Consider the following 23,982-nt stretch of genomic DNA (forward strand, 5'->3'; position numbering starts at 1 on the left):
CTTGTTATTAATAAATATGTGTAGGCTGTACACAGGTTATATGAATGCCAAACACAATGGTTCACACCCAAGTCCAATCCAGGTAAAACTAAGCCGATTTTCCTGACCTGTACTATAATGGCTACTGTATAAAAATATCATACTTTTGACTTCTCTGCCATTAAACATTAATGAGGTAGTCGTGTTCTACCTCGTCCCTCCATTCTGCGTGGACTTGTTTCGGGGCGCTCCCACATTTTTGTTGTTAGCATCTGCTTACGTCTTACAGGATATTCGGCACATATTTCAATGGGGCGTAGAAATATTATGAATTTAATATGCATGGACTGTTTAGGTATTCCTTGGGACAGAATTCTGTGGTATAAATGTTCTATATCCTGGACCCTACCTTTAATTCAAATATCAGTTTACAAGTTCATTCTGTGCAAACTCTAAATTTAATATTGATCTAGTGTAGGGAGATTACACTAATTTCTAATTACACTAATTTCAAAATATCTATCTCAGTGTACTTGGAAGAGTTTACTGGTTGATGGGGGAAGCTGATTGAATAAACAAACATTTAAGTTGAAGCGTCATAGTTTATGGCCAGCATTTATCACCAATACTTTCAGTTCTTGTTCAAGAATCTTTTTTGTTTCAAGTATTTATAAAATAAGAAAAAGGTAGTATTAAGGCAACACTGTCAAAGCAAACTGAAAAGGATTTGATCATATTTATTTGAAAACCAGTGAATCAGAATTTGGCACATACTGATCAGCCCTGGTATTGTGGTTATGAATATAGCAAACCAGTATGTTGATCAGTCTTATCTATAGGGTGCAATATAACGCATCTTTGTAGCTATAGTGAAATGCATTTCAAATAATTTAAATCCTGACACAGAAATGAAAAATTTGATTTTTTAAAATCAACTACATGGTAATTTCAACATAGAAAAGCTACATAACTCAAATACATGTGTTTTTAAACATGACACATCACCATGTTTGCCAAGAATTCCAGTTTTGCCATCGCGATGCCCCTAAACAATGCAGGAGTTCTTCTCCTATCACTAACCTGACCCAGGTTAACGGTGATGGTGACGTCTCTAGAAGCCCACAGTAAACACACACACACACACACACTCACACTCTCTCACATTCTCTCACACTCCTCACACACTCCTCACACACTCCTCACACACTCCTCACACCTCTGCAGACCAACACCAACAGCCCAAGAACTTAAAACTCCCTTCCAACTCCAGATCTCCCCATTCCCGTGTTCATAGACGAGATACCAGATCTACCAGCTCCGTTGGGTCAGAACTATCAGAACCAAATCATGTCATTCTTTTTGTTTTTTTGGGGAACTCGTTGCACCAACATACCGTAAGTCCTCACTTCACCTTCAGCACAACATCTCAAAGCTTAAAGCACCTGCCACACATCTCCACTTATCCCAGATCAATACAATTCATACTACAACTGGACAAACTTGCACTTGGTGATGTTAGGAGTTTAAAATCACTGCACATCAGTCAAAACTGACGTAACGAGGCCGGTGTATATGCTTACACACAGAGCACGGGCAGGATTACCAACCAACTGACACAACAGACGCAGGAGACCTGCGTAGTGAGGTGTGCAGTGAACCCTGAGAGAAGATCACACACAACAGAGGACAAGCTCTCCTGCATTTCAGGAATAAACACTAGACACTCTGCTCTAAGACGTTTGTATATAAAAAACACCACCTGACTTTACCATGACTGAGTGCATAGATTACAACAGAAGAGGTAAGTTCACCTGTCTGCCACTCCGTATAGTCTTATTTGCCTAATCAAACTAGAATTTACATCCTCACATGTGAAGATGAAACACAGCAGTCAAATTATTTAAATGCAGAGACATTTGTCAGCAGTAAAAATAAACTGCTAAATGAAACAGCTTGTTATAAGAGCTACAAAAACATGTCAATGTCTCTCCCTTAAAATGCGAAGATAAAAAAAATGTAGATTTTGACTTTCACTTCCCTTCACAGACGCTTCATGGCATTTTGCCAATGACGAAGAGGAAGTGGTGCTTGAATACGTGAGCCCTTCAGGGAGTGAACACCACACCAGCTGAATACGTGAGCCCTTCAGGGAGTGAACACCACACCAGCTGAATACGTGAGCCCTTCAGGGAGTGAACACCACACCAGCTGAATACGTGAGCCCTTCAGGGGGTGAACACCACACCAGCTGAATACGTGAGCCCTTCAAGGAGTGAACACCACACCAGCTGAATACGTGAGCCCTTCAGGGGGTGAACACCACACCAGCTGAGTCACTTGCTCATGTCTGATGTCTCTTTATCAAAGGCAACATCACACATGCACTTCAAAACGATTGACATTTCAGACAATCCAATGCATCTCCATATTCATATTAATCACACCATCTTGGTTAATGAAAAAAAAATAAATAAAGCACTCTGGTCCATTTTAGTGGACTATTAAATTATCTGTGGTCTAGAGAGACCCATGGCTTTGTTTCTAATGCTGGCCTAATAGCTTTACTTTAAAACATACTATGGACGCCTTACTGGAATTAATCTTCGAACAAATATTTTCTATAGATGTCCACAGAAAAAATAGACACTGGACCACATTAAAATACATATATAAAACCACATACAAAAGAAGACCTGCGGAAATATGGAGAAGAAACCGACACGTTGATTTAGTTAGAGAGCCCTGTTGAGATATTGTATTGCAGCAGTATGAGTTTATGCTATGATCAGATCATCTTTGGTGTGGCCAGGTTTCAGAGAGTAACAGGTTGTTACTTGTGCTGGTCCTGTTGGGGTTTACACACAGGCTGATCAAAAAACCACCAAAACTCCATGAAGGAATGTGTGCATTTTTCATGTCAGCCAATCAGAGGCTGCTGTCCCGCCCTGCCTGCATGTCGTCCTCGAAGCGAAACTTCTTGGCGTGAGGAGATTCGAGAATGTTCTCTTTGTCTTCGAGGTCCTCAGGTGGGGCGGGGCACTTACTGCCCCCGCTGCGGGGGGTGCGCGGGGCGGCAGAGCTGGGCTCAGACTGCTGCCACAGCCACGGGTGACTCAAGCAGTCGGCCGCACTGGGTCGGTCTCTGAAAAGAGGCGTGAAGACACCGTCACAAACGCAGCTCTGACCCGAGTGCAAAAGCAAACACTTTGGCGAGAATAAACAGCACAGCCAATGCGGTTCATGACTAGCTAACTGCTAGAAAAGCTTGTTCCGTTTCCTGTAGTACAGCACTGTTAAATGTGAAGATAACACAGTCGTGCTAATGGTGCAACAATCTAACAATGTTGTTTATTTTTTTATCATATTTCCAGTTCAAGCAGAATGATCTTTTCAGGTCACTGCCTTAGAATCTCAGTGAAGAGTCAAGACGTTATCAGCTGCTCCAATCACAACCTCTAGAAATATTTCACCGAGACTACAATAGCAGTTCTCACACAAAAACAAAACTGGATGAATCTGCAAAAAACCTGTTACTGGTCACACACACACAAATTAAAAGCACAACATCCCATATATAGACTATCAGTGCATTAGGGGACAGGTTCTGTGTGACTGCATACAAACTGCACAGCCTTGGACTATGGGGACAAAGTCACTCAGAAACGTTACAGTGATAAGGAAATGACAAACATTTTGAAAGCTCTATAATGTAATATACCTCTGAGATTTATTGAGCTGTAAAAGTCTTCTTGTGAAGTTTGTTCTGTCCTCACTTCTAGGAAAATGAACTGCACTATATATAATATTCTATGGGATCTAATATTGAGCCCTGTGTTGTAACAGTAAAATGGATTTCTGATAAACGCCTCTATCGTGTGGGTGAGAAGCCCCCATGTGATCATGTTCTACGTGGCGTCCGTGAAGGACAGGAGGAGGAACTTACTCTGGTGCTTTCACCAGCAACCTCTGGATGAAATGGACGGCGAGCTCAGACACCCTGGAGAAGGACTCACAACTGTAGTCCACGTTCACCTGGGAGACGTTCAGAAAGGTCTGCTGCTTATCCTCACCAGCGAAGGGGGATTCTCCCGTTACCAGCATGTAGGTGATTACTCCCACGCCCCTGTCTCACACACACACACACACACACACACACACACACACACACACACAGATGAAAGATGAAATCACGTGTTAATGTGATTAACAACGCTACATTTTCCTCAAGATGACATTCCCAAACACCAATGAAAACCCTTTTAAAATATTCATCTCTTCAGTCACATGTTAAGGATTAAGTTCTAATTATTATTCTCTAAAACTAAATTGTAAACGTATCACGTGGGAATACCCAACGTTAACCTCCCTGTTTCAACATGTATGTCCTCCAGATCATGAACCCCTGACAGGAACCTGATTAAACCAAAACAAACCTGAACCTACCAGAGATCTGCAGCTGTGGTGATGGGGTCATAGTTCAGGATCTCTGGAGCTGGATTTGATGAACAAATTAGACTGGATTAAAGTACTGTCAGTATTAGCAAAAAATGTGTGTGTGTGTGTGTGTACACACACACACACACACACACACACACACACACACAACTTCAACTTATATTATATATATATAGTGAGGAGGAAGAGGAGGAAGAGGAGGATGGAGAAGGAAGAACAACGACACGCATGAGGTTGAAGCTTCATCCTGGAACACCACCCACCTACATACTCAGGTGTCCCCAAGATTTCTCGTAACTCTCCAGCAGAGCCCAGCCGGCGTGCCAGGCCAAAGTCCACGATCTTAATGTCTCCCAGAGGGCTTAAACTCGTCAGCAGGATGTTCTGGGGCTGCAACAATCACATTCAATGGATGTTTACGGTTAGTCACAATCACAACACTTCACAACGAATGGAAGTTCTGGTTAATTTCTGTCTTTGTGCTTTGTGGAGTAAACAGGTAACCAGTCGCAGGACAGTGTCGTGTGGGATCAGATGGGGCCACCATAACAGACGAGCATCAGTGAGGCAGGTGCACACCTTCAGGTCCAGGTGGACCATACTGCTCTGGTGCAGAAGGTGGAGGCCCTCCAACATCTGTCGGACCAGACGGACGATCTGGCCCTCAGACAGCAGCTCATCAGACACACAGTGGTCGAATATTTCCCCACCTGCCGCACTGGAAGGAGAGACACACACACACACACACACACACACACACACACACACAATATTAAATATATAAGCACTACTCAATAAATACAACTGTAAAACCTTGAGGAAAGCTACAAACGCACTAGACTAAGAACGGTGCTTGCTGCACTGATTACTTCAAGTCTGAAATCAACAGCCTCTATATGGCAAAAGCAACCAGCTCAACTCTGGACACACTTACTACTCCAGCAGGAGCACCATGTCGTGCTCCGTCTCGTAGGCCATGTGCAGGTTGATCACGCGCGGGTTGTTCCTGGCCGCCTCCAGCACTGCCATCTCATGGACGACCTCTGACCTGCAGTCGCGACCCCGCCGCCGCTTCTTCACGAACTTCGCTGCAAACACTTTCCCCGTGACCTTCTCCACACACTTCTTCACCACTGCAAATTTCCCCCTGAAAGAGGAACACGGGTCACCATCTGTGGCTCAACAGCTCCAAGACCTGCTCGTCCCGCATGAGCGTTCTGTGGGAGCTTTGGTGACTTCCACAGTTTGTTTTTAGTTAAAATAATGTATTTCATGTTTCATCTCTGTTTGTGTGAGGCCTATCACATATAGAACAATAAATTCATGAGATAATGTTCACAACCATTCATCACCAAAACTAATTAGGTTCACATACAACACTTCTTTCTCTTTCATTATTAAATGGGCCCTCTGAAACGCTAGAAGAATCAAAAAGGGTCAAATGTGAAAGGAATTATTTAATCCAATTTTTTTTTTGCAGTTACAGTCTGACTCATTTGCATTCCTAAATGACTTTTTAATTGCACATAACTCATGGAAAGGTATTACTGTACTAAGTAAATTATGACACAATGGTAACACTTCCTGTGTCTTTGGTACATTCCAGTCAGCTGAAATGATTATGACACAACAGTAGCACAGCAGCACTTCCTGTGTCTTTGGTACATTAGACTCCTCCTCCAGACCTTTCAGCTCATCCTGGTAGTACCCAGAACAGTTACAACACCATTAACTTTTATGTACCACACATACATTACAGGCTAATAAAATACAGTGCTGCCCTGCCACTTGTTTGTGTACTGCACCAGTGAAAGTTTTATATCAGGTACTCAGTGCAAAGGCAAACATCCACACCCCAAGTACAATTATTCAAAAGCATAATTCACTGTAACATGGCCGGGAGCTCAAATATCCTTGGGGCTGTGTCAAAGCATTAAAAACACAGCCTAAAGAAGAACATCTAATTACAAGTTCACCGGTATGAGTTCTGCAAGCAAGGATGGACTGAACATCAAAGCTCACTGAGCCTCCTGACACTTGTGTTTTCTTGTCTCTCAGATATTGTTGAGCACCGTATTTGCAAAAATGCAAACATTTCCATTTCCAAGCCAATATCATGAATGAATGTGCATGTGCATACAAAGCCCTTCAGACAACATGCTCACCACAGAACTTCCTCTGTGCTAGACACACAAATGCACACACACAACTCCACACATGCGCTGTAGTTGACATACATAACAAAGACTACAAACATTTTCATTGAAAATAAACTGTAAAAAGAACCTCCTGTTTAAGGAAAGGATGACATCCACTTTAACAAAGATGTATAGATCCTGTAGTCTACATATGGACTTAAAGCCTACAGTGTAGTGCAGGAAGTATTGGGTTCCTACTACCATTTCTCCTTGTGCAGTATTCTCACAGTTCTGAAATATACTTCCCACTTTAATTTCCTTCCTTTGTACAACACACACACACACACAGTTAAAAACAACAGACTTAACAAGTATTTAGTTTCTCAAAGGATGTAGCAAACACAATGTATTCCACAGTACCTCACTAATTAGATCAAGTTTATTTTGTATTTAGCCCTTTTTTTGTTTGTTTGTTTTTACAAAGCTCAACTATCTACCTGGTTTATAGCTATATAGTTCATTGTTCACACTAAATAATGTAGGCATCAGTCCGAATTAGACAGTGTAAATAAATGATCTATAAGTGTGAACAGAGCTCTGGGTTAAAGTTAAGCTTAGGCTTAAGGTTAGTCTTAGGGTTAGTAAATGTGACATGTGTTGTAAAAAGCGCTATATAAATAAATTTGACTTTGACTAAATGCTTCTCTTCAACGCAAACACGATAACTACACTTGTGTGTAAGAGCTGGTAGACCCCGCGTCCCGTGTGTGTGGTTCTGGGCTCTGTGAGTGTCCCGGTCCCGGGCGGACACGACCCACCTGCCGAGCTCGCCGGTGATGTCGAAGAGCGTGTGGAGGGGCTCGGTCAGCACCGGGGTCTGCACGTCCGTCAGCAGCACCGCGGCTCCGCTCCGGCTGTCCTGTCGCCTCCGGGCCATGCGAATATCAGCGGAGAACCGGACCGAGACCGGGTTATCACGCCAACCGGCTCCCTCTAACGAACACACCGCCCGCCACGTTTAATCCCGAACTTGTATCGCCGTAGATCGTTTGTTTTCACCGCATATTTAACGTCTTTCCGGATACAGACAGTTGAAAAACCGGCACCGCGTACCGGAGTCGCAGCGCTTCCGGACACGACCGACACCGCGGCGCGCTTCACGCTCCCGCCACTTGCCCAACTTCGGTTAGTCCGTGTAATCCGCCGACCACAGAAAAACCGACCGACCGACCCGGGTCACACCGACACCTTCGCGGGGTTCCGGGACGATGACGTCAACCGTGACCCGCGCTCGGTAAGAAACAAACAAACAAACAAACAAACGGAACCGCCGCGCCGGTGTTACACCAGATTCAGTGACCGTGAACTTTTGTGCGCTGTTTCACAGCTCTGTGACCACAGGGGGCGCTGTTTCACAGTTCTGTGACCACAGGGGGCGCTGTTTCACAGCTCTGTGACCACAGGGGGCGCTGTTTCACAGCTCTGTGACCACAGGGGGCGCAGTTTCGCAGTTCTGTGACCACAGGGGGCGCTGTTTCACAGTTCTGTGCCCCTTTGGATAAAATGTTTAAATGTGGACTAATAAAATGTTGGGGTCCTTTTTTTCATTGATTTCTGTTATTGTGGAGTCACGGTGGACTATTTTTACCTGGAGATTCAGTGGCTGCCGTCAGAATTGGTGACCCCAGTTAAAAGGCTCACCTGTCCATCCCATTCATGATTATTTTTGTTGGCTGCAATGGTTAGGGGATGGTAAGTCTTCTTTAAGTACATTTATGTAATTAAGAGACGATATCTTTTGGCTCGCGAACACCAACAAAACGAGAAAATACGCGCATCAGCGTAGTTTACGTAGCGTTCGTAATGTGCTCGTGCCTGTGATCAGAAACTGTGAAACAGCGCCCCCTGTGGTCACAGAACTGTGAAACAGCGCCCCCGGTGGTCACAAAACTCCACGGTCACTGAATCTGGTGTAACACCGGCGCGGCGGAACTGCAAGTGTGAAACAGCACACAACTCGGTTCAACTACTAAAGGTCCGAGAGTCTTTAAGGTGTATTTAGAGCCACATCAAGCGTTTCTGAAAAATTATAATTTCCCCAAAGTTACAATTTCTCCAATTATGTACAGGCCTATGATGTACAAATAAAACAATCAGCCGTGAGTTAAATAGAAGAAAAACCTTCGTCTGCTGTAATTTAAAGCATAAACAAAAGTGTTAGAGAAAATCCAGCCAACAAGTGTCTTTGGACAAGTTTGATCCTATATTCCAGTTTAATTTAAATTTTAACTGTTAAATAAAAGTTAAATTTATGATTACAAGTGATTTGTAATGTTCTACTTATGTGGGCAAACATGTTATTTTAATAAAGTAATCCTCATTCAAACATGTTATTTTAATAATCCCCATTCAAACATGTTATTTTAATAATCCTCATTAAAACATGTTGTTTTAATAATCCTCATTCAAACATGTTATTTTAATAATCCTCATTCAAACATGTTATTTTAATAAAGTAATCCCCATTCTTGTGACATATATTCTGACCCATGGACTCATGGACTCTGATCCATAATATACTCTAGTCACTGAATAGCAGGACATGTGAAACAGTCAAAATATTAATTCACTCTGCATCACTTGTTTTTTGAAGATCCCATTCAAACTGAGATGAATTGAACTAATAACGTATTTATATATCTATTAATATTCCTGTAAGATTAACTTTCAAGTTCAAGTTCAACACCCATCAATGAGAAACTTGCTACTGGGGGAAAATCCCCTAGTGCTTGTATGCAGCTTTATGAAGTGAAACTACAGTAGGGGTTTTCTATGTTTTTTTCTCTATATTTGGAGGATAATCTGATTTCAGTTTATGGCATTTGAAAGGGACTTTTGAAGAGATGTTATTAGAGAAAATAACATAGGGAATTATTATTATTATTATTTTAACTCTCATTGCTGTTCAATGTCATCTTTAGTCTCCACTAACCATCTAAACCAAAAAGATTTTACAGTTTGCATACAAAAGACACAAAAAAGTGAAACTGTGCACACAAAAAGAGACTATTCTAGCATCCAAACCTTTGGTACATTCAGTGCAAAATATAATTTAAACATGAAACAAGACAAGCAACCATATAGTACAACTATATACAAAAATGGATGTGACTGAACCACAATCACACTTTCAGGTGCCCAAACTGTAGGTGAGTGCAGCTCTATCAGATTACACAGACGTTCACTATAATCTCAGCACAGATGAAACAGGGGGATATGAAAGTGTCTTTTTTCTTTAATTCCATAAGCCCATCCCATCCGTTGTTAACAGCAACTCCTCATGCAAATAAAGCTAATCTGCACTGCTGTTGTTTCACTAATTCCAGCATGCAATATCAAGCTATGACACAACGCCACCTAAAGGTCAGACTTAGGTACTGCATTTAAGAGCCTGCATGCATTAGTTTAGCCATAAATCAGTTTATACAGAGAAAATCAGCCTTGAGTTTTGGAACAAATTAAATCTTTTAGGTTCTATACTATAACCAAATATCCATTGATATGTCATGTGTGTGTATGTGTATGTGTGTGTGTATGTGTCATGTGTGTGTGCATGTGCATGTGCATGTGTATGTGTGCAGGTTTGTTTATGATTATGAATTCATTATGTGGTTATCTTGAGAATCTTGAGAAATAATCACAGTAATCTTGAGAAAATCTTGAGAAAATCAAAAGAAGATCCAGTGGTTTCTTAAAATGTCTGAACAGTGCTGAAGAGTGAGAACAGAGCATGAAAGAGTCTGAATTCTTATAACCAACAGTAACATTTACTCTTCTGTGCCTTCTAGTTATGTCATTACTTATTATGAAAACGCATTTGTTTTTGTCGTATTCTTTCAAATACCAGTAGTGGTGAACGATGAGTCGTTGTCCACCTGGAGACAAACTGAGGTAGTGTTATTGAACCCACTATTCCAGCCCTTCCTAGTGATCTCAGACCAAAACTAACAGATCCCTACAGATCTTCCATATGAAACTTTAGTAGATAAATATCCAAATAAATATTAGTGTAACAATATTGCGTATGGTTTTTCATGTACTAAATCCCTACTACTACATATGCTAATAATCATTCTATGTAGTAATCCCCAACTATTACATGTAGTAACCTGTTTTACTACACACACAGTCCCTGTGTGGGGATAAGAACCCTCAGTTAACCACCAGAGGGCTCCAAACATCTGTTCTTGTTTATGTTCAAAACAGAATTGTCAGTTTTATTTTATTTTTCTTTGTTTTCCTCTTTTAAAGAGCTCTTAAGATTAATGTACAGATTTTCTACATGTCCCAGAACAGTTAGGTTTTAGAGCACGTTAATGAAACATCTTAGGTCAGAGCCAGGTTGTAGCTCATCCAGCTTGAAGCAGGATGATGGACCTGGAACATCTTGGAACATGTTCCTCTTCAACATCTCTAAAAGGCTCCTCACCCTTTCCGTTATGAGCCAGGGATTTACAAACGACGGTATTTGTAGTATGTTAACACTGATGTTAAAAAACATATCTGATGTTAAAAAAAAATTGTATCTTTATAAGATTAAAAAAGATTTTTGATTTCTGAATTAATTCAGGATCTACCGTAACATTCAGTGAGTATTAAGCTGTATCCTGTAATGGCTCCTGGTTCTGATTTAACTAAACCATGACTAAACCATCAGGACCCACTAGGCCTCAGGGTGGTTATGTCTCGAAGGACAACTCCTCACTGACACCTCTGCTTTGAGAACATGCCTGTATCAACTACAGATGCCTTCACCTCTGACGAAATACGCTGTGAATGAAGTCCTGTAAGTTGAATTCTGTATTCAAATTACATATTTAAAGGTGCCAGTCTCCACAGATGAGGGAGGTATAGGAGGACCTGTTACCATGAGAACCATTCCAATGGCTCCCTGGAACATAACTCACACATGATGGACCCTGAAGACTCACTGACGTGTGTTTCTTCAGCAGGGAAACAGATAAATGGAGTGAAAAATGTTGTGAATGTATTCAAGTGGGTGTGTGTGTGAATATAGAAAGTATTAGGGTAAAGGTTACTTATTGTTCTGCTAATATTTTACACACACGTGTGTGTGTGTGTTTGTGCATGTGTTTTTATGTCTATGTGTGCATGTGTATGCGTTTGTTAGTGTGTTTATGCATGTGTGCATGTGTTTGTGTTTATGTGTGTCCTCTTGTGTGCGGTTGGCTGTGGTTTCTGCAGACCAGACAGCAGGTCTTAGTATTCAGTACATTAGTAGTCACCACAAATTCACGCTTAATTCAGTCTCGTGGGCTGCGTGTGGTGGGAGTGGGGGAGACTGCAGGGCCCTTGCAGCCCACTGTGAGAGCGCAGATGAGGTTTGAAGACACAGAAGGGACTTGGAGTCTATACGGAGTTCCAGGCTTAAAAACCATCAATTTCTCTTTGCTCTTCCTCACTCTGCAGTGATCTGGATCATACTTCTTACATCAGCGTCTTCTGTATTCCTAGTCTGTAGTTCTCTAGTTCTTCTCTGGTCTGTAGTTCTTCTCTGGTCTGTAGTTCTGTGTTATAGTTGTGTAGTCCTGCTCTGTACTTGACTATTTGTTTGTGATGTCTTCATAACATGTTCCTTGATCTGATCTGTAGAACATCTTTGAGCTTGGGAAAGGTGTTATATGACATGTTATTGTTAAAATCTACATGGAGGTCCATGCTGTGACAAAGCGAAGAAAGTTTAGTGCAGAGGAGATTCAGGGAGGCAATTTCACTCCAGGCCAAAGGTGCTGGTCTCCTCCACAGCAGTGAGCATCTTCTCATAGAGCATAGAAAAAGAGTGATATGGAGGGAGATCCAAACGATTAAAACAGGTGTGAGCCCTGTGGAAACACACACACACACACACACACAAAAAACAATAACAATCATGAGAAATGTGTATTCAATGCTGTACAATCTTAAAAAGGGGCCAGTTTATGGTGGGTTTTACTGCTATTTTAATATCAACACTAGGTGTATCATCACTGTCCTCCTCATTAGATTTATGTTCTGATTTCAAATAAACACTCTGACTTCAAACTAAAGGGTAAATTATAAGAAATACCAATATTTTATATGACAGTTATATGTTGAGAATTCATTCTAAACATAAACCACAAATGTCCATAGTGAATTGTTAAAACTGGGCCCAAAATACTTTTAATAACCAAAACAAACTGTGAATTTCCCCATTGTGGGACTAATAAAGGCTTATCTTATCTTACAAACACTGACTAAGAAAATGCACAGGGTTATCACTATAAAGAATTAATTTTGAATTAGCCAACTAAACTAACTTTAACTTCCTGTCATCACCTTTAACTTCCTGTCTTTCTTCAGGACTATTCAAGCTGTTTTAATTCAACTCGGTGTAACTGCACAATAAATCCTGAGAAACTGGTGGAGCTACAAACCGTGACAATAAAAATAACAGGTGACTTCAGGAGCACGAGCCTGCAGTGCAGGAACAAACCTTGGAAGGGAAGTGACTTTTCCCCATTTCTCCACACAGAAGCGGCGAGGCCCATTACTGCCTCGCAGGGAGGCGAACCCTTCGTAGGGGATGCTGGAGGTGCCCGTCACAAACTGCAGGGGAAACAGATGAAAACAGTGCTGCGATTCCTCCAGTCTGAGTGAAGATCTATGATGAGTGTGTGTGTGTGTGTGTGTGTGTGTGTGTGTGTGTGTGTGTGTGTGTGTTTGTGTGTACCTGAAGGGGTGTAGCTAAAGGACTATGCATAGCTGTGTGTGTCCATGAAGATGTGTGTAACATAATGCATTTATGTACATGAAGGAGTGTTTATATCTAAAGGTGTGTGTACCTAATGTGTGTATTCATGTATACCTGATTGTGTGTGTGTGTGTGTGTGTGTACCTGAAGTTTGTGAGTGTGTACCTGATTGGAAAGCAAAACTGGGTATATTGAAAGGCACTATATACATATAACTTCATTCATTCATTCGTACCTGAAGGTGTATTTATATGTATGTGTGTATCCGTGTGTGTACTTTGGAGAGGGGGGACACTCTGTAAATGTGTGTGTGTGTGTGTGTTTGTGTGTACCTGAATAAGTCTATGCATAGGAAAAGGAATATTTCAGTTTTTTTAAGAATTTTCTAGTACATGCAGATAGAGCGTCAGTGCTTTGATGTTTGAATTTAAAGGATGAAATCCTCCAGTGTGTCACTGAGATGAGCAGGTCTTCACCATGAAACTGAACCATTTATTCCTACGTGTGTTGGGTTTATACCACAGCAGTCGCTATACAGCTGTAAGTGCAATACAGGAGGAACAACATGTTCAACGTGTGAGGCTGATCAGAATCTTTCTGTTCTTTTAAAAACGCCTTTTAGCCACTGAGCTGAACATGTGTGTCATGTGTGCCTGTTCACATTTGCAGTGAGGGAGAGAGAAATCCTTATTAGGCTTCTGTCACTGTGTGCGTGTGTGTGTGTGTGTGTGTGTGTGTGTGTGTGTGTGTGTGTGTTTGTGTGTATGTGTGTGTGTATATATGTGTGTGTGTGTGTGTGTGTGTGTGTGTGTGTGTGTGTGTGTGTGTGTGTGTGTGTATATGTGTATGTATATATATATATATATGTGTCTGTGTGTGTGTGTGTGTGTGTTTGTGTGTGTGTGTACCTGAAGGAGTCTTAATCTCTGTTCATTGTTGAACCGTTCCACAGCTGCCCAAAACCATCGGATGACAATATGATTGTCATGGTAACCTTTAAAACATTATTTAGACTAATTTAATATATTTCTTTAGGGAAAATCATTAATATAAAATGCCCTAAATACTCCATATTTGTATGCACAGGAAGTACTTAAAAACATATGAAACATACAAATACAAACAAATACATAACAAAGTACTACAGGTTGTTCATAATCTACAATTAATAATCTTGGGGCAACACGCTGGCTTTGTGGTTAGCACGTTTGCCTCTCAGCACTGGGGTCTGAGTGGAGTTTCCATGTTCTCCCTGTGTTTGCGTGGTTTTCCTCCGGGGTCTCCGGTTTCCTCCCACAGTCCAAAAACATGGAGATTAGGTAAATTGGCAGTCCCAGACAAATTCTCCCTGAGTGTGTGTGTGTGTGTGTGTGTGTGTGTGTATATGTCTGTTAAAAAAAAGCAGTTGTCTGAGTGTGTGTGCATGAATGTGTGTGTGTGCCCAGTGGTGGATGGTGCTCTGCCACTAGGGTCTGTCCTCTCTCCCCTTCCTGCACCCCATTCAGTCCCCCAGGGGGTGTAGTTCCCAGTAGAGAGTACGCTGTGTGTGATTGGCTGCCGCTTCTCGCCAGTGTGTGTGTGATTGGTTGTGTGAGACTTGTACCTGTGTTAAAGTTGTAAAGCGCCTTGGTTATCCTGAAAGGCGCTATATAAATTGAACATTCATTCATTAATTCATACAAGGATAGTGTCACAAAGAGGCAAAATGTGCAGTTCTATATGAATATTCCCGCACTAGAAGATCAAAGTACCTCCTCGATATTCAGTGTTGTTTCTCCAGTCCGCAAGGTCAATCTCTGCAGTCCCAGCAATGACGAGTTCCAGCTCTCGGGCATCAAACACAGAGACCAGACGCACATCTACAACCTGCAGAGAGACGGAGGGAGTCTACACTGCAGTGGGGCCATCTTAAACAATTAAAATGGAGAAATACACTACAGTATACTGCTACACTTCATCAGAGAATTTACATAACTAGCACTCTTGTCAGGTATGGCTCCGCCCCCTCTCATGTGCCTGTGTTTTCCTTGTCTGTTCATCTCGCCCTGTTTCCATGGTTTCCCTCTGTCTGTCACGCCCATGTCGTCAGTGTTTCCACCTGAGTCTTGTTAGTTTTGTGCATTTATAGTCCCTGTGTTTCCCTAGTCCTTTGTTGGTTTGTTCAGTTTGTGCGTTTTGTTCATGCTAGTGTTTGCTCTTGCCTGTTTTGTGTTACCCTGGCGTGCTGTGTTCTAGTTTCGTGTGTTAGTTATGCCTATCTGCCTCTCTTATTCGGACTGCCCTCCCGGTATGACCCCCCATTATATTGTCAGTATTCCAGATGCAATCTGCTACTGAGGCTTGTTTTTCTAGTACTTTGTACATAGATATGTGAAGTCATCAGATGACATCATACCTCTCAGATGACATCATACCCCGTAGAAGCCCCGCACCAAGCTCTCAGATGACATCATACCCCTCAGATGACATCATACCTCGTAGAAGCCCCGCACCAAGCTCTCAAATGACATCATACTCCTCTGATGACATCATACCTCGTAGAAGCCCCGCACCAAGCTCTCAAATGACATCATACTCCTCTGATGACATCATACCTCGTAGAAGCCCCGCACCAAGCTCTCGGTCTGCGGGGCCACGCCCCTCTCGATACGCCACTTCACCATACGCTCTATGTACTCCTTCTTATTCTTCTCACACACTGGGACTCCGGCACCTCCAGGTTTCAGTTCGCGCTCTGTAATCTACAGTTTAAAAGAGAAAAACACCTCCCAATTACTCGCCAGTGTGGGTACACCAACTCTAAATGCTCTAGATTCAAAAAACAATAATTTGTAGAGTATTTACAATTATGAAAGATTAGATTAAGGCCAGCTAAGGTCATTATTAGCCACTGAAAATAAAGCACGTTAGCACATTTCTGACCTGACCAAAAACCTCCTCATTGACAGTGAAGGTGAGATCCAGCATGTCCTCGATGTCATGGTCCTTCATCCACTGTAAGCTCTGGTGAAACTCCTCATCCAGGAACTCCAGGTCGCTCAAATCACATGGGCTACAGAAAATCACATGGGCTCCATATTGTGGAGTTTTTTCATGGGTGTGTTTCACTGGTCACTGTGAATATTCTCATGGAACATGTTATGTGGAGTTATGGTTTCTACAAATAATAAAAAATATTTTAAAAATTATAATAAAGAATAAATAAAACAATAGAACATCTATGCCACATCTCATTTGGCTCATGTAGTACTTTTGAGTCTACAAACCATCAGATGATGACTACAAATCCAGTCAAGACTAAGTTTACATCTCATATGCATGAGGGCATTGAAATGCTTTTGGTGAGGCTCGTGTAATCATAATTTCTCATTGTCGTGGTACAGCTCTCCCTTCTGATGTGTTTATTCGTAGTTTTGTCCTTCTATGTTCATGGGTTTCCATGGGTGTGGTTCTGTGTGTGTTCATTGTACCTGTTATTTGTCTCATCACTATTATTTGTTGCACTTGTTTCTTGTTTGTTAGAGTATTTAATGTGTGTCGGTGTTGCGTCTGTCTTTGTTTGAGTGGAAACCCTGTTGCATGTGTGTTTGTAGCCCATGGTGTCGACCCGTGAAGAAGCCAGCCAGCCACTGAGGTGTTCCTCTCCCAGGAAACCAGCATTGACCTTGGCAGGCACTCACACGAGGGAAAAGCACACACACCCCAGCAGTGAGGGGGAGTGCCTGGATGAGTCAGTCAGTAGTTAGAAGTCATATATTAGGTCTGCATTGATCTAGACCAGAAAGGTCTCTGGTTTGAACTGATTTCTAACTTGCAACTTAGAGTGACAAAGTATGTGAGAATGTCATGCAAGTAAATGGAACAGTTCTTGTAGACTTCTCCAGAATTGTTCAATTTCTGCTAATTTTAGATCTCAAAACAGAACAGTTATGTATTGTAATGTATCGGCTTTATTTAACTTTACTTAAAAGGCACTATTTTATGTCACGGATGTTTACATGCACGTGTAGTTAGTGCCGTATCCGCAAATGAATACCTGTCTTGTGTTATGCCCTGTTGCAAAGTAAAGGACATTAAAATTAGAACCTTGTCAGAGTTCTATCATTTTATTACTTATTAAGAGTTATGTAAGAGAGAAACATAACAATTGGCGACGAGGTGTATTGAAAGAACCCGAAAAAGGCAAGCTACGACCGCATAGCGAGGACACGGACGTGGTTTTGCGAAGAGGTTTTTCGTCTGCTCATCCCGCGAAGCTAGCGTCGGAGGTGGGGACGCGAATTCATACGTGAAAGACGACGAAAGTAAGTAAAAAGAAATGTCGACATTTATTGGACATTTTGGCTCATTTGATAGTTCAGAGGAGGACTGGACAACGTATGTAGAAAGATTTGACCAATATTGCCTTGCAAACGCGATAGAAGACGAGAGAAAAGTGGCCATTCTCTTGTGTCATGGGCGGGAAAACCTACAACTTACTGTGAAATCTCACCGCTAAACCTGCGGACAAAACTATTGATGAGATAACAGGAACACTCAAAAACCACCTGAACCCAGCGCTTCAGGTTTCACAAGAAAAACTAGGTAAAAACAGAGTCAGTGTCTGAGTACATCGCTGAAGTGAGGAGACGGCCTAGCGGATGCGCTGAGGGACCGTTCAGTGTTGCCAGGTCCTACAAAAATATCCAGCCCAAAGTCAGTATAAAATCCGCCCCTCAGAAGCCAAAACTAGCCCAAAGGCCAAAGTTGTTGAGCGGGGGGGGGGGGGGGGGGGGGGGGGGTGGCGAGTGTAAGTTGTTGAGCGGAGGGGGGGGGGGGTGGCGAGTGTAAGTTGTTGAGCGGAAGGGGGATGTAAATTGTCGACTGGGGAAGCAGAGATAAATTAAGTATTATATCGCCATCGATTCTTAGTGTTGACTTGTAACTCCCGCAGTGGCCCAACTCAAAAGTAGCCCAAAAAACCGCACCCCGCGACCCCAGAATTTTTACCCGCGGAAGGAGTTTCAAACAAGCCCAATTTGGCGTGAAAACCGCGAACCTGGCAACACTGGGACCGTTTCGTCTGCGGACTGCACAACGAGGGCATTCAAAAACAACTGTTGACAGTGGATAAGCTCACACTTAAGCGAGCGGTGGCCATCGCAGTGTCGGTGGAAACAGCAGCGAAGGACGCTTCTGAACTACATGGTACATCTTCCACCACATGCTCCGTGTTCAAACTTAATGCTAAACAGCGAAATACCAGATCAAAACCCTGCTTCAGATGCGGTAAACAGTCACATGACCCTGCTGAATGTTGTTTTAAAGACAAGGACTGCAGACAGTGTAATAAAAGAGGGCACATACAGAAAATGTGTAAAGCGAAATATGAAAAGAATGACAACTGAAGTGGACCACAGGGATGTGATCTGGCTTACACCAAAAGTTAATGGAGTGCCATTAAAGATGGAGTTAGACACAGGCTCTGCTCTGTCAATCATATCAAAGAAAGACTACCTACAAAATTTCCCAGAAATAAAGCTCTCTCGCACAAGTGTGAAATTGAAAACTTACACTGGCCAAAGAGTTGTACCTCTGGGAAAACTGAAAGTAAAGGTGAAATACAAAAATCAAACGTGCAACCTGGAACTGTTTGTACTGAAAGAGGGAGGTGCCCCACTGTTTGGCCGTCAGTGGCTCAGGCAAATGAAACTGAATTTGCAAGAAATAAAGACTATGCGTATTGCCTCCAAACAGTCAAACGGAAAGCAGTTGTCAGAGATTCTAGACAAACGTGCAACCGTGTTCAGTGAGGGCATAGGAACCATGAAACACATAAAAGCACGTTTGGAACTTCAAAAAGATGTAAAACCAAACTTCCGCAAAGCACGCCCTGTCCCATATGCACTACGCCCAAAGGCCGAAGCTGAGCTGCAACATCTCATGGACCAAGGAATATTATCCAAAGTGGACTGGTCTGAATGGGCAACTCCAATTGTACCAGTGGCCAAAAAGTCATCAGACAAAGTGCACATTTGTGGTGACTTTAAAGTAACAGTTAACCCTGTACTGCATGCAGACCAATATCCACTTCCTCACACAGATGACATTTTTGCATCTTTAGCAAATGGTGAACATTTCACAAAGATAGACCTTGCTCACGCCTACCTACAAATGGAGATGGATGAAAGTTCATGCAAGTACCTCACCATAAATACCCACAAGGGTCTTTACTAGTACAACAGACTGGTGTTTGGCATCACAAGTGCCCCAGCAATCTGGCAACGTGCAATGGACCAGGTGCTCCAAGGGATACCAGGTACACAGTGTTACTTGGACGTAGGGTTGCAACGGTATGAGATTTTCACGGTATGATAACCGTCTCAGAAAATACCGCGGTATCACAGTTATCACGGTATCACAGTTAGTTTGTATATTATTAAAAGATACACTGACCCTTAAAGAAATTACAACAAGTTTTTTTTTTTGTTCAATTAACTATTTATTGTAGAAACCTGCAACTATTGTATACAAAATGTCTCCTTAAAAAAAAATAAGCTGTAAACATGTTTATATAAATACTGCAAAATTAGAGAAACCTAAATCATGGATTTCAGTACAATTATTTAAGTTTAAATTATTTAATATCTGATAAACTGAGCCTGGGTCAGTGTCTGATCAACAACTGTTGTAAACGTCCGTTGTACTGCCAAGTTAGAATATAACCAGATACTGCAGAAAGAGAGGATTTATTTCTGACATCATCACAATAGAGATTTCTATTTTAAGGCTTTCACACCGAGTCTGGTTTTAACATGAAAAACAGGCACTTTAGAATTTGAAAATGAACGCATGTAAATTAATGGCGTCTTTCACATCCAGTGAAAGCAAGGATCATAAAAAGCTAGGTTTTTTCTTTTCACTAGTGACCGTAGCTCGCGACTCCATACAGTTCTTTTGTATTACGTTAACAAATACAAGCCTCTTGTAATTCCAGGACGAAACATGATAGAACGTGAAGACGTTAAGATTGGGTGTTTTGAAAATAACCAACCATTAAATAATGTGATGAAAAAGCGAATTATTTCGAGTATATGTATAAATATTAGGGGTGGGCATAGATTAATTTTTTAAATCTAGATTAATCTCACTGAAATCTTGAAATTAATCTGGATTAATCTATTAAAATGGCTCATATGCGTGCTACCCAAGTAATGACTAAGTCAGTTTTTGAGATCATCAATGACTGCTTGAGGAAGCTGTTCTACTTTGATACTTGAAGAAAAAATATGCTCAATAAAATGTAGGCTACTCGTGTTCAACGGTTTATTCAGTTTAACATGAATTTGTAAGCCTACATACTGTACATTAAAAGGGGTTGATAACATGTTTATTCAGCTAAACATGATATTTGAAATGTAAGCCAACATTTATTACATTTAACCTCAAGGACGTAATTTGGGGGGGGGGGGGGGGGCACTTTTTCAAAAGCCGGTTTTGGTCCTCTGCAGTTTTAACGGTTAAAAAGAAATATTTAAATAGCGACGAATCTAGCACTAGGACCATGCAGAAAACGACCGCTCCGAGCTCCGCTCCGGTAACACTTTACGTTCCTAAAAATGAATTTTCCATGAAGTAAACCTGGCGACTTCGTGGCTGCATCCATGTACACACGTACGATTTGTAATTCACAGGTTTGAAAACTCGTTCTCGCCCCTACTGTGCAATTTGGTTAGGAATACAAGTTGAAAGTCATCATAGATTGCTTACCTATTTTGACCCAGTTCCCAACCCAACTTTAAGAATAGATTAACGGCGATAATTTTTATATCGCCCGATAAGAGTATCAAATTAACGACCGCCGTTAACGCCGTTAACGGCCCACCACTAATAAATATTTAACTTTATTAAGTTTAAGGTGCTGGGAAATATTGAAACGGACCTTTAAAGTGTGCTTTAATTCCACCTTATAAAGGTGTATGAACCCTGCAAATATGACTTTGTTCATTGTGCTGAGGCGCGGCGCCCGCAAAGTTACAAAATTCGAGAGGTGCACGACCTCGCGAATCGACCGCGCGTGAGACCCTCGCACACGGGCGGAGCCACCGCGATTACGTCATTTTCGCCACTGACTTTAGTTTAGCTTATTTTTGTTAAAAAAAATTGTTAAGTCTGATACACTTTCTGCCATTCTCACCGCTGTGCTGAGTAGCTGAACCGGAGCGGAGTTGCGCATGCGCGGGTCAGTTTCTCCGCTGGCTTGCTTTTTACCGGTAATAAGCAAACGCACACGGTATGATAACCGTGCATTTTAATACCGTGGTATACCGTGAAACCGGTTACCGCTGCAACCCTACTTGGACGACATCCTCATTACTGGCCCAGACAAAGAGTCACACCTGACCAATTTAAATGCTGTTCTGACAAAACTTGAGGAGTATGGACTGAAAGTAAATAAAAAGAAATGCGAGTTTTTCAAGGAATGTATTGAGTACTGTGGACACAAAATAGACAAAAATGGTCTACACAAAACTCGAGACAAAATAGAGGCCATAGTGAATTCTCCGCAGCCGGAAAATGTAAGTCAACTGCGCTCTTTCCTTGGCCTTGTTAATTTTTATCACAAGTTCTTGCCCAATCTCTCAACTGTGTTGCACCCACTCAATGCACTGCTGCACCAAAACGCTAAATGGAGTTGGTCAAAGGACTGCGAACAGGCATTCAAAAAGGCAAAAAAAACTCATAATCTCAGACAAAGTGTTGACACACTACGACCCAATGTTGCCCTTGCGTCTAGCCTGTGACGCCTCACCATATGGTATTGGTGCAGTTTTGTCACACAAAATGGCTGACGGTTCAGAACGCCCCATCGCTTTCACATCTCGGTCTTTGTCACCTGCAGAATGTAACTGCACAAATAGACAGAGAAGCCCTGAGTTTAGTGTGGGGAGTGAAAAAGTTTAACCAATACTTGTATGGTAAACGTTTTACCCTGATTACAGGTCACCAGCCATTATTCTCCATTTTTAGTCCTCATAAAGGTGTCCCCGTAAGGGCAGCAGCTCGTCTTCAACGTTGGGCTCTGTTTCTGGGGGCTCACACTAGGGGTGCACGATATGGACTAGAATTGCGATGTGCGATAACATTGTTGGATATCCCGATATCGATGTGAACCACGATAAATTAAGATTAAAATACAGAAATGTAGTGTCTCTCTGAACAGCAGCACGTTAATTTGTTTTGTTTTTTACTGTGTAATGAATCCAGAATAATTCCAAATATTTTGCAGGTTTATTCAACAATAGATTCAATCTAGGTTTATACTTTCACGAGTGAGCGACTCCGCACACCTCGTTAACCTCCGCGAACGGCGGAAGCGTTTAATCTTGCCGTGTCACATTCTTTGCAGTGTTGTCCGAAACGATATGTAGGCCTAGTAGTATAAAAAAAACACCCCTCAAATACAGGGGAATGAACTTTTACCTGACCAATTTTAATGTTGCTTTGTGTTTCAGGTTTGAAAAGTGCTGGAATTTAGGCTAAAGTATTTGAAAAGGCTTGAAATTGTAACTACTTCGTTTCACAACAAATATCTGTCTGACTGAACAATTCTCTTGTATTACGTTAACAAGTACGAGCCTCTTGTAATTCCAGGACGAAACAGAGAACGTGAAGACGTTAAGATTGGGCGTTTTGAAAATAAATATCCATTAAATAATGTGATAAAAAAGCGAATTATATGTATAAATATTTAATTCAATAACGTGCTGGGAATTATTGAAATGGACCTTGAAAGTGACGTACAAGTGCTTGAATTCCACCTTGTATAGGTGTATGAACCCTGCAAACATGACTGTTCTCATTGCGCCGAGACGCGGCGCGCGCGAACTTTAAATAAATAATAACATTAAATAATGTGATAAAAAAGCGAATTATTTCGAATCATTTAGAGTATATGTATAAATATTTAATTCAATAACGTGCTGGGAATTATTGAAATGGACCTTGAAAGTGACGTACAAGTGCTTGAATTCCACCTTGTATAGGTGTATGAACCCTGCAAACATGACTGTTCTCGTTGCGCCGAGACGCGGCGTGCGCGAACTTACAAAATTCGAGAGGTGCACGACCTCGTGAATCGGCGCGAGGCAATTGCACACGGGCGACGCCGCCGCGATTACGTTATTTTTCGCCAACCAGGCTTAAACCAAATCGCGTGTCTGATGAGCGTGTTCGCCTCACTCCAGGGTTGCCAGGTCCTACAAAAGTTTTCCGCACAAAATCTGCGAGTGTAAGTTGTCGGCGGGGGGGGTGTATTATATCGCGATCGATTCTTAGTGTTGACTTGTAACTTCCGCAGTAGCCCAACTCAAAAGTAGCCCAAAAAACCGCACCCCGCGGCCCCAGAATTTTTACCCGCGGCTGGATTTTCAAACAAGCCCAATTTGGCAAAACCGCAAACCTGGCAACTCTGCCTCACTCTGCCTCTTGCCTACTTACGTCACGTGATCATAGTCTGCAGCGCGAATAGCTCCCTCTATTGCTGGACGAGGATAATGCAATTTGAGTTTGCTGTTATTCAAGGAGTTATCGTGGCTCTTTCGATGTGTTTATCGTGAAACTTCACATCGCGATAAC

General features: G+C 42.0%; 2 protein-coding genes across 2 annotated transcripts in view; both read right to left on the reverse strand.

Annotated features, from left to right (window-relative positions):
• Nucleotides 1–696: 696 nt before the first annotated feature.
• stk17b (serine/threonine kinase 17b (apoptosis-inducing)) lies at nucleotides 697–7,955 on the reverse strand. Its single transcript, XM_076998390.1, has 7 exons — nucleotides 7,391–7,955; nucleotides 5,369–5,581; nucleotides 5,014–5,152; nucleotides 4,698–4,824; nucleotides 4,423–4,471; nucleotides 3,923–4,102; nucleotides 697–3,121 (listed from the first exon to the last, which is right to left on the reverse strand). Exons 1-7 carry the CDS (start codon nucleotides 7,507–7,509, stop codon nucleotides 2,905–2,907), a joined length of 1,044 nt encoding a protein of 347 aa, XP_076854505.1. The 5' UTR covers nucleotides 7,510–7,955; the 3' UTR covers nucleotides 697–2,904.
• A 681-nt stretch (nucleotides 7,956–8,636) lies between these two features.
• The window catches only part of hecw2a (HECT, C2 and WW domain containing E3 ubiquitin protein ligase 2a), a 63,938-nt gene continuing 48,592 nt past the window's right edge, over nucleotides 8,637–23,982 (reverse strand). The window contains exons 26-31 of the mRNA XM_076998505.1: nucleotides 16,288–16,417; nucleotides 15,960–16,106; nucleotides 15,117–15,231; nucleotides 14,274–14,359; nucleotides 13,108–13,220; nucleotides 8,637–12,475 (exon numbers count right to left, since the gene is read on the reverse strand). Of these exons, the coding sequence (XP_076854620.1) occupies nucleotides 12,364–12,475; nucleotides 13,108–13,220; nucleotides 14,274–14,359; nucleotides 15,117–15,231; nucleotides 15,960–16,106; nucleotides 16,288–16,417 (703 nt within the window). The 3' untranslated portion in view covers nucleotides 8,637–12,363. The remainder of the gene's footprint in view (nucleotides 12,476–13,107; nucleotides 13,221–14,273; nucleotides 14,360–15,116; nucleotides 15,232–15,959; nucleotides 16,107–16,287; nucleotides 16,418–23,982) is intronic.

The sequence above is a fragment of the Brachyhypopomus gauderio genome, chromosome 3 (genome assembly GCF_052324685.1).
Source record: "Brachyhypopomus gauderio isolate BG-103 chromosome 3, BGAUD_0.2, whole genome shotgun sequence".
In the NCBI taxonomy this organism is placed as follows: Eukaryota; Metazoa; Chordata; class Actinopteri; order Gymnotiformes; family Hypopomidae; genus Brachyhypopomus; species Brachyhypopomus gauderio.